The sequence below is a fragment of the Phaseolus vulgaris genome, chromosome 9, assembly GCF_051622355.1.
Source record: "Phaseolus vulgaris cultivar YP4 chromosome 9, ASM5162235v1, whole genome shotgun sequence".
NCBI classification, from domain to species: domain Eukaryota; kingdom Viridiplantae; phylum Streptophyta; class Magnoliopsida; order Fabales; family Fabaceae; genus Phaseolus; species Phaseolus vulgaris.
The window spans coordinates 16,606,127-16,620,982 of NC_143506.1; the positions used below are offsets into that span (position 1 = coordinate 16,606,127).

A 14,856-nucleotide genomic window follows, 5' to 3' on the forward strand; every position below is an offset into this window, starting at 1 on the left:
ATATATATTTTTAACTATATATTTTATTACAACAAGGATCATATTTGAACTCCAGCGACAATTCAGAATTAAGAGTAGTATCAATACTACAACATCAACTTCATAATTTTTACAACTTTTTTTGAATGATAGGTATTTAACTTTATGATTATTATTATTTTTTGAGACATTATTTTAATATAATTTTATTTTTACATACTCTGCATTGTATCGTACTCCATTTAATATTCCTTGCACACATATTTTATGGACTGATTTCACTTTAACTTATATAAAATTGAGTGCATTTTAATTTTTTTCTCACATATTTTATAATTACAAATATTAAATTTTTTTTTAGTATTAAAAATACTTTTGAAAAATTTTAATGTTCCAAAAATTGTACATAATTTTCTTTTTTGAGGTTGGAACATCCTAATTTTTAACCATATATAATAAAATAAAAGTAAAACAAGAAATATATAATTTACATATGAATATATACTATTATCTATTATCTACTATTGTATCTCAAAATATATCTTTTCTTAGGAATTTAATTTTAATATATACACAAAAGATTACAAACAAAACATTCAGAATAAAGACGTACATTTGTTCCTCTGGCTGCTCACTAAGGAGCTTTATCACCTGCAACTTTATCTGCTCCTGTGTAAATTAACACGATTATCACAGATTAAAGAAAACAAACACAAAACAAAACAAAGGATAAGTTAGTTATATAATTTTTTTTATATAATTTCAATTTCAAATTAATAAACATAATTAATCAAAATCTCATACAAATTCTCAAACCGTCAAGTGTCTATTAAAATTCATAATTCATCTTTCACATGTCAGACTTTTACTGACTCATAACACATAGACACTTGACTTTACTTTCGGAAGACTCTCTTATGTTGACTTAGACTCAGAGATCTACATTTGTCATACTATATCACTGTGAAATCTACACAACTATACGCATAAATAATCTGAATATCATCTCTCTCCTAGTATGACAGGGTTAACTCATATAACAAGTCAATTTAGTTATCTTTCAAACAACTTACCCATTCATATGAATCTCTTTCGACTCTCACCACTTGAATAACTTCATCTATATGATTTCATTATCTTAGGAGAGTTAGGATATCTCCTTCTAGACGAATCTCTAGTCAATGCACATTCTAAAAATCTTAACACGGTATTTTCTTTACTGAGAATACTATGTCTTGATTAAAATTCATATTCTGAATCTCACAATATCCAACATCAAACAACCAAATCATACCAAAGTTTAGAATTTCCAAAACACAACAATTCATTTACCAATCATATAAATATCTAATTAACGAATTTTTCAATTAAATATACATAAATTAAAAGTTTACATTATTTATAAGTAAAACTATAGAAAAATAAATAAAACAACCTTTTAAAAGCAAATATAAAATTTTAGTTTTTTTTTATAGAGAGTTTAGCTTGAGCGAGACCCATTCTCGTTCAAGCAAAAATTCTCTCGCTTGAGCGAGATTCAACCCGAGAACACACAAAATTTCATCCTAGGTTTCGCTTGAGAGAGAATGGATCCGAGAGCACCCTATCTTTCATTTTTATTCTCGCTTGAGTGAGATATGCAGAGAAATATGCATAATCCTATTATATTCCTGAATCAATTATCATTCAACTCATAATTTTAATAATCTACACATTAAAAATTGACAATTCTTACTCATTTATGCTTTCTAAATCAAACATCATCTAAAGTCAAACAACCAATTATCATCAAACATCACATTTTAAGTAATTCAACAAACTATACAAATACAATTCAACTCATTTATATGACCATTCAACCATTTTCAATTCTCAATCACAACACTTTCATCAACTTATTCACCTTAAAAATCACTGCATAATATTCAAAATCAACCTTTTCATTCAATATATTACTTTACTCTTAAAAAAGACAATCATGCAAGAACATTCGAGACTGGTGACCACGTCACCTCCATATCCAGATCTTATAGCCTAAGGTTCTATTAGAAATTTAAAACTAGCTTCCATTACCTGAACTTGAGCAGATAGATACCCAATAAGAGCTCCAAATCTACCAAAAGCTTAAAGGTCACTTAACTTGCACCAAAGAATCCTGATCACAAATCTAACTATACCACTAGGATCCTAAGCTAACAGAGACTACTTCTGAATATAAAAGCATCACATGCAAGATTAAACTAAAGGCAAACCTAATAAGATCAAAACTAACTCAAAGGAAAATGAGCCAAAAATGAACTTATTTTATCTAAGATTTTGATCGGGAAATCTTGTAGAGTTCACTGCTAGGAGTCCAATGACGAACTCCGATTGTCAAACTGATGAGCGAGAATGTCATAATTTTAAGGAGAAGACAGAGAAAATGAAAAAGTTTTTAGGAAGATGATGATTCTTTTAAAATGAAACCTAAATAACTGAATTTCTATATTTATATGTTCGGTTAACTTTAATAATATAATATTCCAGTACCATTTTAATTATATCAATTTTACTCTAAAATTATTTTTCTCGGTCCTTACAAAAGTCAATTCTTAGATAGTATTGAAAATAATGTTTTAATTACAAACAACTAGAATGTACAAATAAATAAATTATATTTTTAATTATTTTTAAATGCAAGAAAAAATTGTATTCATTTTTTTATCAATTAAAAAAATATTAAAATATTAAAATATCAATCTTATCTTTTTATCAATTATAAAATATTAAAATTTCGAATTTCAAGAAAACTTTTATAAATTTTTTCTTCATTTCTCTTCACACTTTCCATTTTTTCACCTTAATTCAAATAATCCCACTTTTCTTTTACTCTCTTCTCAAATCAATTATTTTCTATTCCTTCAAATTTTCCCAATCCACAAAAAAACATTAGTTTTGAAAGATGATTTATTTTGAAGGAATACATGCTTTATTTAAAATATGTTTTAGGTTTCACAACGCAATTTATTATATTTTAGAACAAAATATATTATAAAAAAAATAGATCTAGAGCGTATTCTTATCATAATTGTAGATGTCTATGAGTTTAACTCAATGAGTCAAAGTTTCTAATTTTATTGGCACGTGACCTAATATAATAACAATAATAAAAATAAGTACAGATAATGTTCTGATACTAAAATGGGTAAATAAACAAGAAATTGATGAGTAAGAAAATAAATATGAGTATAGAAAAATAAGTTGAAGTGATTACATGCATATTTATGTAAGAGGTTGTAATAAAATAATAAGTTAAAAATATTAACCTATAGCAAGACTACTATGATATAATATTTAAAACTTTGTGTTTAACTTTAATGTGAAATTTTTTCATAACTATGTTATAAACATGAAGTATTTATGACCTTTATTCGTAATTAATTTACACTGAAAGATCTCACTTATTATCTGTAGTGTGGTTTTTTCTTTAAGTTATATATTTTACTTTTTAATCTACAAAATTTGAATGTAAAACTTTATCTAAAATTTCTGAGCTCAGTGTAACTCAAAAACAACGACTTGTTACTTATTCTTCACCCCTCTCTCCATTACATGCACACATATATTTTATAAAATTTAAAATTAAGATAATAACGAAAATATTTCATAATAATATGTAAAATTGGAATAATATGAATTTTGCAACCAAAGCACATAGCCCATATGCTGGAAGGTGGGCTTCCAGTTATAACTGTTTCTGAACTAACAAAAAACAGAAACAGTTTGTACGGGTAATAATAGATGTTCTCTGTTGTCACTCTACAGCAGGGCGTTCTTAGTCAGAAGATCTGGACCGTTGATTGTATTTTCTTTCTGATTTCTTACTGTCGGATTGATGTGGATTAACAGATGGATGGTTGTGATGAGCAGAATCTTGGCTGGAGGTAAAGTTAGTTGGACAGGATCTATCTTTGGCTGTGATTCTTGGCTTGGCGCCTTGGCTAGGCATTACAAAAAGAAGAAGAAGAAGAAGTAAAGCAAAAACACGGTCCGGTTCTTCTCTTCTGAGCACTTCATCATGCCTTCCTTTTCCACTCTCCGGAGATTCTCTCAGTTCACCCAACGCTTCCATACCCTAAATTTCTCCACTTCCTCTTCTCCCAATCCACGTCCCAATTTCAAGTGGGGTTCAGGTTCAACCATTGTTGTAGGCGTAGCCTCTGCTCTTGCCCTTTTATATTGCTACAACCCACCCACTTCACCCTTCGAATTCCCTTTCTTAAACAATGCCCCTCGCAGTTCTTCACCGTCATTCTCTGAAAAATCATCCCTTCCTGAAACTACTCATGGTTTTCTTTTTGGAGGTACCTTTTTTCCTTTCCAAACGATTTACCTCTCCCCCCAAATGTTTTCGTTTAATCTTTACAGCTAGTACTAGAAGACTAAACGTACTTTCTGTTTTCTTGCAGATGCGTACAGAGCCAAGGTTTTCTTCAACTATGAGAAGCGCCTTCGGTTGCATAGTCCACCCCAAAAGGTGTTTTTATCTCTTTTACTTTTCAAGCGCATCATTTTCTTTGTATATATGTATAGCTAGCATGTTGAGACTTGCCTAATTGCACTACCTGCATTCTTGTATAAAACCATTTATGCATAGCCAATTCAAGATAAATAGTTCGATGTTTCTTTAAATTTGATAATTCGAGATATGCTTTTCTCTTTGGAATAATACATTAACACTTCAAGCTACGTTAAAATTTGTGTTGGATTATTCAAATTATGTTGAAATACCAAGAAATGTGATTTTAAATAAATGTTTACGCATTTGACTTAGACGTAGAGAGTTTATTCAAACTCTTCAAATATATTTTGAGGTCAAACAAAGTTGTTTGTATTTGTTTTCACATCAAATACTTGCATGAGTGGCATGTTAAGATCAATAGAATAAAAATGCAAGATCAATAGAATAAAAATGCGTAGAACCTACTATTTTTAATTTATGCTTAATGTCAATCATATATACATTAAACCAAACGTGCACTTTGGATGGCTTTTGTGTTTAATAGAAAATTTTATACTGAGTTTAAGTGTTGACTTGCTTCTGAAGAGAAAAAAATCTAGTGGCTGCACTTCAAAATTAGTTTCAATCAAAATCAGTTTTACAGACACTGAAACGAACAAACATCAAGACTGTAAGACCCTGTTTTAAGAAAGATCTTTATACTGACAAACTCTACTCTTCTGTATTTAAGGTTTTTGAGTACTTTGCATCTTGTCATACTCCAGAAGGAGAGATAGTCATGAAACCTGTGGACCTAATGCGAGCAGTTGTTCCTGTTTTCCCTCCATCAGAATCTAACATAGTAAGAGAGGGATACTTGAAAGGTGAAAGAAGTCCTGGCCATTTGTGTTGTTCCCCTTCGCATTTTTTTATGCTTTTTGATGTAGACAACGATGAACTTATATCCTTTCAAGAGTGAGTTCTGTAACCTGTATTCATTGTGCTTATGGAAGACTTGGACTTTGTTTAGATCAGAGAGTAGGGTGTAAACTAATTATTACCCTCTGTCTTTTTTTTCTCTGTTTACATAATGGTCTCACTTTAACTGGTACAGGTATATCTTCTTTGTAACTCTGCTTAGCATCCCAGAATCAAGCTTCTCCGCAGCATTTAAAATGTTTGACAGGGATAATGACGGGTAAGTGCTCATGCTACCTTCTTTCAATGAATTATCAATCATATTCTGTAGATTACACTAGTAGCCCGTGTTAGTAACTTGGTATGTTGTAAACTGTGATTATTTCTTGCACAATAAGTTACATGTTTAACATTTTTAACCATATGGTCAGTTCTAAACATGCTGGTTGCTAATAATCTGTTAATCATCATATAATTGCTAGTAGACTGTTTATTAATGGCATCAAATCAAAGAGACAAAAAATTATCCTATTACAGTGTCATAATTCTTGTTGCATCTTAAATTTGATTTGATGTTCTTGTGGGTGATAACTCTTCCCATTTTGTTCTTCATTCCTAGGGCCCTTAATTAGTTTTTTCCATTTCCAGAGAGATAGATAAGGAAGAATTCAAGAAAGTGATGCAATCACTGCAATCTCATACTAGACAAGGTGTTCACCATGGGGATGGAAGACGAACTGGTCTAAAGGCCAATGCTTCTCAAGAGAATGGAGGGCTTGTGGAATACTTATTTGGTAAAGATGGAAAGGGACGCCTAAAGCATGATAAATTTGTTCAGTTTATAAGAGACTTGCATGATGAAGTATGTCTCTAGTTGCTTCTTTGCCTTACATATGCAGTTGTGATTTAACCGGATAACTTGAAATGTATTGCTCCTATAACTTAAAAACAACTAGTTTCTAAGTGATAATTATTAGGATCAAATAAGCCTTTAACTTTTTTTTGGATGAGTTTCATTTCTTTATTGACTTTCGATTGATTATCCATGAAGACTAATTATAATATTATGTGTATAGATTGTGAGGTTGGAGTTTGCTCATTATGATTACAAATCTCGAAAAACTATATCGGCCAAGGACTTTGCACACTCCATTGTTGCTTCTGCTGACTTGAGTCATCTAGGCAGGTTGCTTAAACTAGTTGATGAATTGAGCAATGATCCGCGGTTTAAGGATGTACGCATTACATTTGAGGAGTTCAAAAACTTTTCCGAGCTGCGGAAAAAGTTATTACCATTTTCGTTGGCCATTTTCAGTTTTGCTGAAGTACAAGGCCTGTTAACAAGAGATGATTTTCAGCGAGCTGCATCACATGTACGACCTTTTGATTTCTTGCTCATTTCAATAAAAAAATTATTATAGGGGTAACTTTTAGAAATCCTTTATAACAAAAAGAAAAGAGAATCCAGAAATACTGGTGGCTTATCATATATTTTGTATCAATTCTATGATAGAGACTTCACTTTGAATCAAGTTTATAGATTATGTAAAATGGGATATAGGTGTTAGAAAGAGTGCCACAATGTTCTACCTCATTTTGTCAAGAATATGGTGACAAAGTTGAGGATGTGGCGTGGCCTATTTAAAGTGCAGAGTATAACCCAGATTGGAAAACCAACAATTTATCAGTTCTAACTTTTGAATCCCTTTTTCTTTACTTTCAAGTCCTTCATATTCTCATCAATGATTTTGAAACCATCCAGTGGTTGTTATGAATTTGCTTAGAGTGTTTCTGATTTCTTTATACCAACTTCTTAAAATGTCTTTAATAAATTGGTATGTTTTGATTGTTCAATTACAGGTTTGCGGTTTATCTCTCTCGGACAATGTGATTGAGATTGTTTTCCATTTGTTTGACGCAAATGGGGATGGTAGCCTGAGTACAGAGGAGTTTGTTAGAGTGCTACAACATCGAGAAAGAGACATTGCTCAAACCACGGAGACAGGAATCATGGGTTTTTTGTCATGCTGCTGGAAGTGTAGGAACACCTCTCCTTCTTCACGGTTGTTTTCCTGATTTTGGTTTAGGTTACACGCAACACAGCACAGTAGGCAGTGTCCAGAACTGTTAGTTCTTAGACAGTAGACATACCTCAGCTGTGTAAAATTCTTTCAATTTAAAAAAATTTTTTTTTTGGAGAATTCCTGTGAATAATGATTTTCACCTATCTTAAGAATGGTTTGTTGTAAATGTGTAAGCATGTGGTTCAATTAACATATGTCAAACTACATGTAAATATGTCACTTATCTTAAGATATAAAGAGAAAAAACATTAACAACAAACTACAACAGTTACACATCTCAGTCAACTAAAGCTAAAAATAGCTATTGAAAAAAAAAGTACTAACGAGTAATTACATGACATGCATGTCTCAAAAAACAAGAAAAAACAAATCAGGCGTCTTCTGTCTAACTACCTAAGCTCAACCAACACTTTGTTGAGTTTTCAAAGAAAAAAAAGTAAAAAAAATGATAGTACAGAAACTAGAATGAAAGAAAAAGAATGAAAAAAATAATTCAAGATTGTGTAGTTGAAATGAAAATGAAAAGATTTTTTTTTCTTTTTCTTCTATTTGATTGATTAGGAAAAAAAATATAAATGCAAAAGAAAACTTAAACACTCAAATAAAATTAATAGCAAACAAAGTGGAAAAAAGCCAACTAATTCAAAATTACAAGAATTAAAATAAAGTGAAATAGTACAAATATAAGTTGAATGAATATGTACAGTATTATATAATATTTTTAATTATAAATCATTATTAGTACATTTTTAGATAATTATTATAAAAAATAATAAATTTACAATTAAAAAATGTTTTTAAAGCTATTAAATCTATACATTTTCTACTTTTTTAATTTTAAATAAAAAATACTTATCACTTACTAATTATCTCTTGGATGACAAAGATCCAACACAAAATAATTAACGTAATCACAATAAGAAATTTTATCTAAAATTCTAAGGTTAACTTAACCTTAATTTCGACCGAGTAAGATGTCCATTACAATCCTATAGATAAACACACTAACCAATACAAAAGTATGCATTAAACAATATTTATTATACTCACCTACATCAGAGATATCTCTAACTTAGACATCAGAGTATCTTTTATAGATACAACACTAAAAAAAAAAAATAATCAAAGATCACACAACATTATAAACTATAATCAACAACACATTAGAAAATTTAAGAAAAAATTGATCATTTCTTAAAAAAAATACTAATAATAATTGCTCTCTACATTATTAATACATATAGTATTTAGTTAAACTAATGGATAAGCATAAAAACTTTATTCAAGTAATTTATACCTATTGTTATTATTATCATTTTATTAAATAAATTAATTTATATTTTAATTAAATATTTTATTATTAAAATGAATTGTAATGATTTTTTTTATAGAAAAGGTGTTTGTCAAAATAATTTTTCAATTGTTTTTTAATTGCTCAATACTATACATAAGAAGGAATTGGCCAGATTCCAGAAGCAAGTTTAAGTATATTTTTTTCTAGTTATAATGTAAAATTTTATTTCATCATTAACACTACAAGAAAATCATGAAATAGAAACCAATTTTTAGAAACTAAAATAATTAGTTACAATAATAACTAAATAAGAGAACAATTTAAAAACTAAAAAAAAAATTATTTTCTAAATTAGTTTCTATTATTGTTAAATAGTTCCAATTATTTAGTTTCTAAATTTGGTATCTAATTTAGTTACTATTGCAATTAATTATTTTGATGTCTAAAAATTGGTTTCTATTTCATGATTTTTTTTAGGTTAAGATTTGATGGGTAAGAATTTATATCTTATTTTTATTTTTTATAATAGATATATTGTATACTTATACCTCCATTTATATCAATTTAAATAATTTTGTATAAAAGTTAAATAATGTTATTATCACACATTCACCATGGGTATAAAAAGTTATAATTTATAAATTTAAAGAGATAGTATTAAATAATTTAAAATATTTAGTGTTTTAAAATATGAAGGGATATGGAAAAAAAATCAGTATGTTCAAATTAAAAAGTCAGACTAACCATTTTTACAAATATTGTAATGACAGTTTAAAATTTATTTTTCATTTAAAACCAAAATCTATTTCAATTAAATAATTTTTTCTTATTAAATAACCCAATGTATCTCCAAGTATGTACAGAAGTGAAACTTGTATCCTTGTGACAGCGTTGACCTGGGCCAAACTAAGCCCTAGAGATAAGTGCTTATGCAATAAACATGACTTAACCTGTAGTGCCGCAATCACTGTTGTTCTGTTCTTCACAATTTTCTCTGCTCAACATATTCGTTCCCAGAAGACCAACCGTTCAATTCAGTTCTCCCTTTTCACCTACTTGTATCCTTTCCTTTCTTCCTTCATTCATTTCTCTTTCTCGAATCTTGATTCGGACTCTTCCTTTGGTTCTTAATGGGAAAACCCACAGGGAAGAAGAAGGGTATCGATGCTACTCCGGGTGCTGCAAATTCACACGCCAAATCTGCCAAGTCCTCCAAAGCTTTCGATGAAGACACGGCAATGTTCATTAACATGTCACAAGAGTTCAGGGAAGAAGGTAACAAATTGTTTCAGAAGAAGGACCACGAAGGCGCTATGCTCAAGTACGAGAAGGCACTGAAGCTGCTTCCGAAGAACCACATAGATGTCGCACACCTTCGTACTAACATGGCCACGTGTTACATGCAATTGGGTCTCGGGGAATACCCTCGAGCCATTCACGAATGCAATTTGGCGCTGGAAGTGTCTCCAAAGTACAGCAAAGCTCTTCTGAAAAGAGCCACATGCTATCGTGAGCTTAATCGCCTTGATTTGGCGCTCAGGGATGTCAATCTTGTTTTGAGCATGGAGCCAAATAATCTCACAGCGTTGGAATCTCTCGAGAGTCTCACGAAGTCAAGGGAAGAAAAGGGGGTCTCTGTTGATGATAAAAGGATGGCTTTTGATACCACCGTTTATCACTCTCCTTCTCATTCTTCGCAAAAACTGAAGAAAAAGAGAGGTAAAAAAATTGAGGACAAGGTGATTGTGAAGGAAAACCTGGGTGTTATTGTTGAGGATAAAAAGGTGGTTTCTAAAACAATTGGGCAAGAAAGCAAGGTGGTTTCAAAAGCAATTGAGCACGAAAAAAAGGTGGATTCAAAAGCAATTGAGCACGAAAAAAAGGTGGTGGAAGTCGAACCTGTGGAGGAAGAAAAACCTGTCACGATCACGAGGAGCGTCAAGTTGGTGTTTGGAGAAGATATAAGGTGGGCTCACTTACCCGTGAATTGTAGTGCGAAGTTGGTGAGGGATATAGCTAGGGACCGGTTTCCGGGTTTGAAGGGAGTTCTTGTCAAGTATAAGGATAAAGAAGGTGATTTGGTTACTATCACTACTACAGATGAACTGAGGTTAGCTGAAAAGTCTGCTCCTGAGAAGACATCGTTTAGGCTTTATATTACCGAGGTCAGTCCAGATCAAGAACCTTCTTATGATGGAACAACAACCAACGGGGATGAGGTGCAAAGGGATGGTGGAAAAAGAAATGATGGTGTTGAGAATACGGGTATGGAAGGAGGCAGAGATGAAGATGCTGCAAAAAGGATACTTGCTGTGGAGGATTGGCTTCTCCAGTTTGCAAGGCTGTTCAAGAACCATGTAGGGTTTGAGTCAGATTCTTATCTAGATACTCATGAGTTTGCAATGAAGCTGTACGGAGAAGCGATGGAGGATACGGTAGCAAGCACTGAGGCTCAAGAACTTTTTGGAATTGCTGCTGATAAATTTCAAGAGATGGCTGCCTTGGCACTGTTTAATTGGGGAAGTGTTCAAATGTCCAGGGCAAGGAACCAAGGTTCTTTTTCGGAGGATGGGACCAGAGAGTCTTCCTTGGAACATATAAAAGCTGCATATGAGTTGGCACGAAGGGAGTACGAGAAAGCAGAAATGAGATATGAAGAAGCCTTGAAAATCAAACCTGACTTCTACGATGGATATCTTGCTCTTGGGCATCAGCAGTTTGAGCAAGCAAGGCTGTGCTGGTGTTATGCATTGGCATGCAAGGACTCAGATGCTGGCTTTTCTGAAGAGGTTCTACAACTTTATAACAAGGCAGAGGATAGCATGGAGAAAGGCATCTTGATGTGGGAGGAGGCTGAGGAGCAGCGTTTGAATGGAATATCCAAATCAGATAAGTATAGAGAACAGTTAGAGAAAATGGGGTTGGATGGTCTTGTCAAAGATGTTTCTGATGATGAAGCTTCAAAGCAGGCTGCAAAGATGAGGTCTCAGATACACCTTCTATGGGGAACCTTGTTGTATGAACGTTCTGTTGTGGAATATAAGCTTGGCCTTCCCACATGGGAGGAATGTTTGGAGGTTGCAGTTGAAAAGTTTGAACTGGCTGGAACTTCTGGAACAGATATTGCTTTCATTGTAAAGAATCACTGCTCAAATGAAACAGCACTTGAAGGTATGAGATGGACAAATGTGATATTCCTTTAAAATAAATATTTTAGGATTACTGATAGCTAACAATCCATTCTTCTTAATGACAGGGTTCAAAATTGATGAGATAGTACAGGCATGGAATGAGATGTACGATGCTCAGGGGTGGCAGTTTGGTGATCCATCATTTCGACTTGAACCATTGTTTCGTCGGCGTGTTCCTAAACTTCATTCCATCTTGGAGCAGTTTTAAGTTTTCTTCTATAGTTTAAAATTCTTCAGAGGCATGATTTCTTTTGTCTTGGTATTCTTTAAGCTGTCTTCATCCCATTTTAAGACGGGTAAGTGAGATCATACGTGTTCTACAATTTTGTTTTCTGTGCTCCTCTTACAGAAGATCTTCTTCCAACAGCAGTTAATTATTTTTTGAAAGTTTATGTTTATAACTGAAATTGTTGTTTCATGAACAACGGGATGCTAGACTAGCCGGGTAGATGTTTTCTGTTGGCATGATTTATTCATGTTTTGAATGGGGTAGAGGGGGGGTTTCAATTGTTGTTCATGATTTGCATATTCAAAACACTACTGAGGTTATTTCTATTTGTGGCAGGAAAGATCTTAGAAATTGTAGTTTTTTTCCCATGTATATCAATTTGCGTCTGTAAGCCAAACCTTAATCTTCTTTTATAATTGCCAACAAACTAAGAAGGTATCAAGATGAGTTGGCTGAATAACCATGACAAATAGATAATAATAGGTGTCAGTTACCTACCACCACAATTGAAGGTGAATGACTTTCTACTGTCCAAGATGTTTCTGTGTTTGTTTAGAATCAGGGTAAGGCATTGGTTGTGCCTCCAACCCCCCACCCAAACATTTAGACTTGTCTGCAGATTACCATGGCATTCGGTATTACTGAGAAAATGATTATCATGCGTGGGTTTCTGTTGAGTTTGCAGTGAGAATTGAGAAACAAATTCATGTAATACATCAGGGAAAAAATTGTGTACAACTTCTGAGGAAAGGAGAATCCTTCTTCCAGAAATAACATTGGAGACCAAGTGGCATTGCCAATGAATTTTGATACAGTGGCACTCCATACAATAAAATAGAAGAAAGAATATCAAAAACAGAAAGTGTTTGTTCAGAGGGGGAAAAGGAAATAAAAAAAAACTAGGGGATTTTATATGCTGTGACATGGTCCTGCATACCTAATGATTATCCATGTTCTGTCCCTCCTCACAGTCTCTTCCTAATCGGCTTTTTATTTCATTTCAAGCCAAGCTTTTATGCCGAAGGGTTCCAGCATCCTTGTTATATCTGAAGTTCCGAGCAAGAAAATCAATTCTACCTACTGCTTCGGCAGTTTTATGGACTTAGTGTTTGAGGAACTTAGGCTATCATATGCAAGAGGCAATGTATTGTTTTTATTGACCTTCGATAAGTGCAATATGCTCTTGTCTAGTAGGATTATATAAACTTTATAATAACATAGAAACATGCACAATAGTTAATGTAGCTAATGTTTATATGTATTATAAACTAATAATATTAAGAAGTCAAGACTAATTCAACCTTGCACTCACTTATATATTATGAAATGTTCTTATCTTTAAAAGATGTGCCAATTCATGTATGATATTATATATTATAGGTGGTTTGACAACGAAAAGTGATGTGATAAACTCAACCAACTCTCGTTAGGATAAACTTTAAATAGTTATGATAAGATACCATATTAAAAAGTAAATTTTAAGTTTAACTCAACCTTATAAAATCAACTTATAATGAGATTTGCATTTACTATATACTATGAAATGTCCTTATCTTTAGTCAATTCAATAATAGTTTTGAGTCACTGTTTGATTGATATAGCTGTTCATGGTTACTACTGCACTTAATTTACCAGATGAATGACTCCAGCAAACAATTTGTAAGAAGAGATTTTCCAGTTTTCATTCGGTTCCCTCACTTCCCTGTCTGGTGGAAGAAACTTTTGGCTATACTATGTAACGAAAAGCTTCAGTTACATTTTGTTTTAACTGACAATATATTAATATTTGGGTTACATATAAGAGTACTGGATTGACTAATAATAAAAGTTAAGAATAGTTTTAGTATTTTACAGTTGTCCTTAACATTTAATATTTTCCATCTTAAAATCTTTTGTGCTGTTTTTTTATTGTTATAAAATTACATTATTATATACCTTCAACTATGTTTTTTTTCTATCTTTTTGCTCAATTACCTTTTATCGATGTTGGTTGATATTCTGAAGGGGTTTCTTGCCTTTTTTGCAGGGATTTTTGTTCTCCATACAGTTGTTTAGCTCATTGTTTGGTGCTATGATTGGATTATTTTTTCTGAGGCCAGTGTTATACTAGTTGGGATTTCAGACTAGAAAACCTGGTTATATTTATTCTGTTTCTATACTTGAAGGGATTTGCTGCGGGGTTTCATTCTTTTGGGTGTACCAGTATATTGGATATAAAGGTTTTTTTTTATAGGTGAGAAAGGGTTGTGATTAATATTGTAATGTGTATTTGGTAAGTGATTAGGTGGTGTAATGTAACAATTTATGAATATCAAGTATCACAATATAGTATTTCATTTTTATCATTTTTTTTTCTTCCTGTTCTATATATTTGAATGACCACTAAATAGTTAGCAACCCCGGATTCTCGACTGTTTCTTCCTGCACCTCCATATCTTCTTCTGCCACCTCCATACACAACATGAAAATACATTTTTATCCTTCTTATGTCACCCCATATAGTAGTTTCTAGATTATGTAATCCGAAAACTCTTTTGAAAAAAAGACTCATGGATTACATAATCCGGAAGCTAAATAAGACTTCCGGATTATGTAATCCAAAAATTAATCATGCATATGAAAAAAGGCTTCCGGATTATGTAATCCGAAAGCTAGTTACAAATTTGAAAAATGACTTTCAG

General features: G+C 32.0%; 2 protein-coding genes across 3 annotated transcripts; both read left to right on the forward strand.

Moving 5' to 3' along the window:
- Positions 1–4,001: 4,001 nt before the first annotated feature.
- LOC137823037 (calcium uptake protein, mitochondrial) lies at positions 4,002–7,633 on the forward strand. 2 transcript variants are annotated; one of them, XM_068628140.2, is made up of 7 exons: positions 4,002–4,322; positions 4,428–4,495; positions 5,211–5,434; positions 5,574–5,657; positions 6,026–6,239; positions 6,454–6,750; positions 7,238–7,633. In XM_068628140.2, exons 1-7 carry the CDS (start codon positions 4,037–4,039, stop codon positions 7,451–7,453), a joined length of 1,389 nt encoding a protein of 462 aa, XP_068484241.1. In that variant the 5' UTR covers positions 4,002–4,036; the 3' UTR covers positions 7,454–7,633. The 2 variants fall into 2 exon arrangements, with proteins under 2 accessions (XP_068484241.1, XP_090150855.1); XM_090294729.1 differs by lacking the exons at positions 4,002–4,322; positions 4,428–4,495 and having other exon boundaries at positions 5,209–5,343.
- Positions 7,634–9,598: 1,965 nt separating this feature from the next.
- On the forward strand, positions 9,599–14,520 carry LOC137820692 (protein PHOX1). The gene is made up of 3 exons (XM_068624882.2): positions 9,599–11,926; positions 12,012–12,242; positions 14,202–14,520. The coding sequence occupies exons 1-2, from the start codon at positions 9,886–9,888 to the stop codon at positions 12,152–12,154; spliced, it is 2,184 nt and encodes a 727-aa protein (XP_068480983.1). The 5' UTR covers positions 9,599–9,885; the 3' UTR covers positions 12,155–12,242; positions 14,202–14,520.
- The last annotated feature ends 336 nt before the right edge of the window (positions 14,521–14,856 follow it).

What these genes read in the sequence shown, in the direction of transcription:
- LOC137823037 (XM_068628140.2), top strand. Translation starts at nt 4,037, where the DNA reads ATGCCTTCCTTTTCCACTCTCCGGAGATTCTCTCAGTTCACCCAACGC. An exon ending in TGCATAGTCCACCCCAAAAG is followed by an intron (nt 4,496 to 5,210) that starts GTGTTTTTATCT and finishes TCTGTATTTAAG; the next exon opens with GTTTTTGAGTACTTTGCATC. An exon ending in TTCAGCGAGCTGCATCACAT is followed by an intron (nt 6,751 to 7,237) that starts GTACGACCTTTT and finishes GTTCAATTACAG; the next exon opens with GTTTGCGGTTTATCTCTCTC.
- LOC137820692 (XM_068624882.2), top strand. Translation starts at nt 9,886, where the DNA reads ATGGGAAAACCCACAGGGAAGAAGAAGGGTATCGATGCTACTCCGGGT. An exon ending in AAATGAAACAGCACTTGAAG is followed by an intron (nt 11,927 to 12,011) that starts GTATGAGATGGA and finishes TCTTAATGACAG; the next exon opens with GGTTCAAAATTGATGAGATA.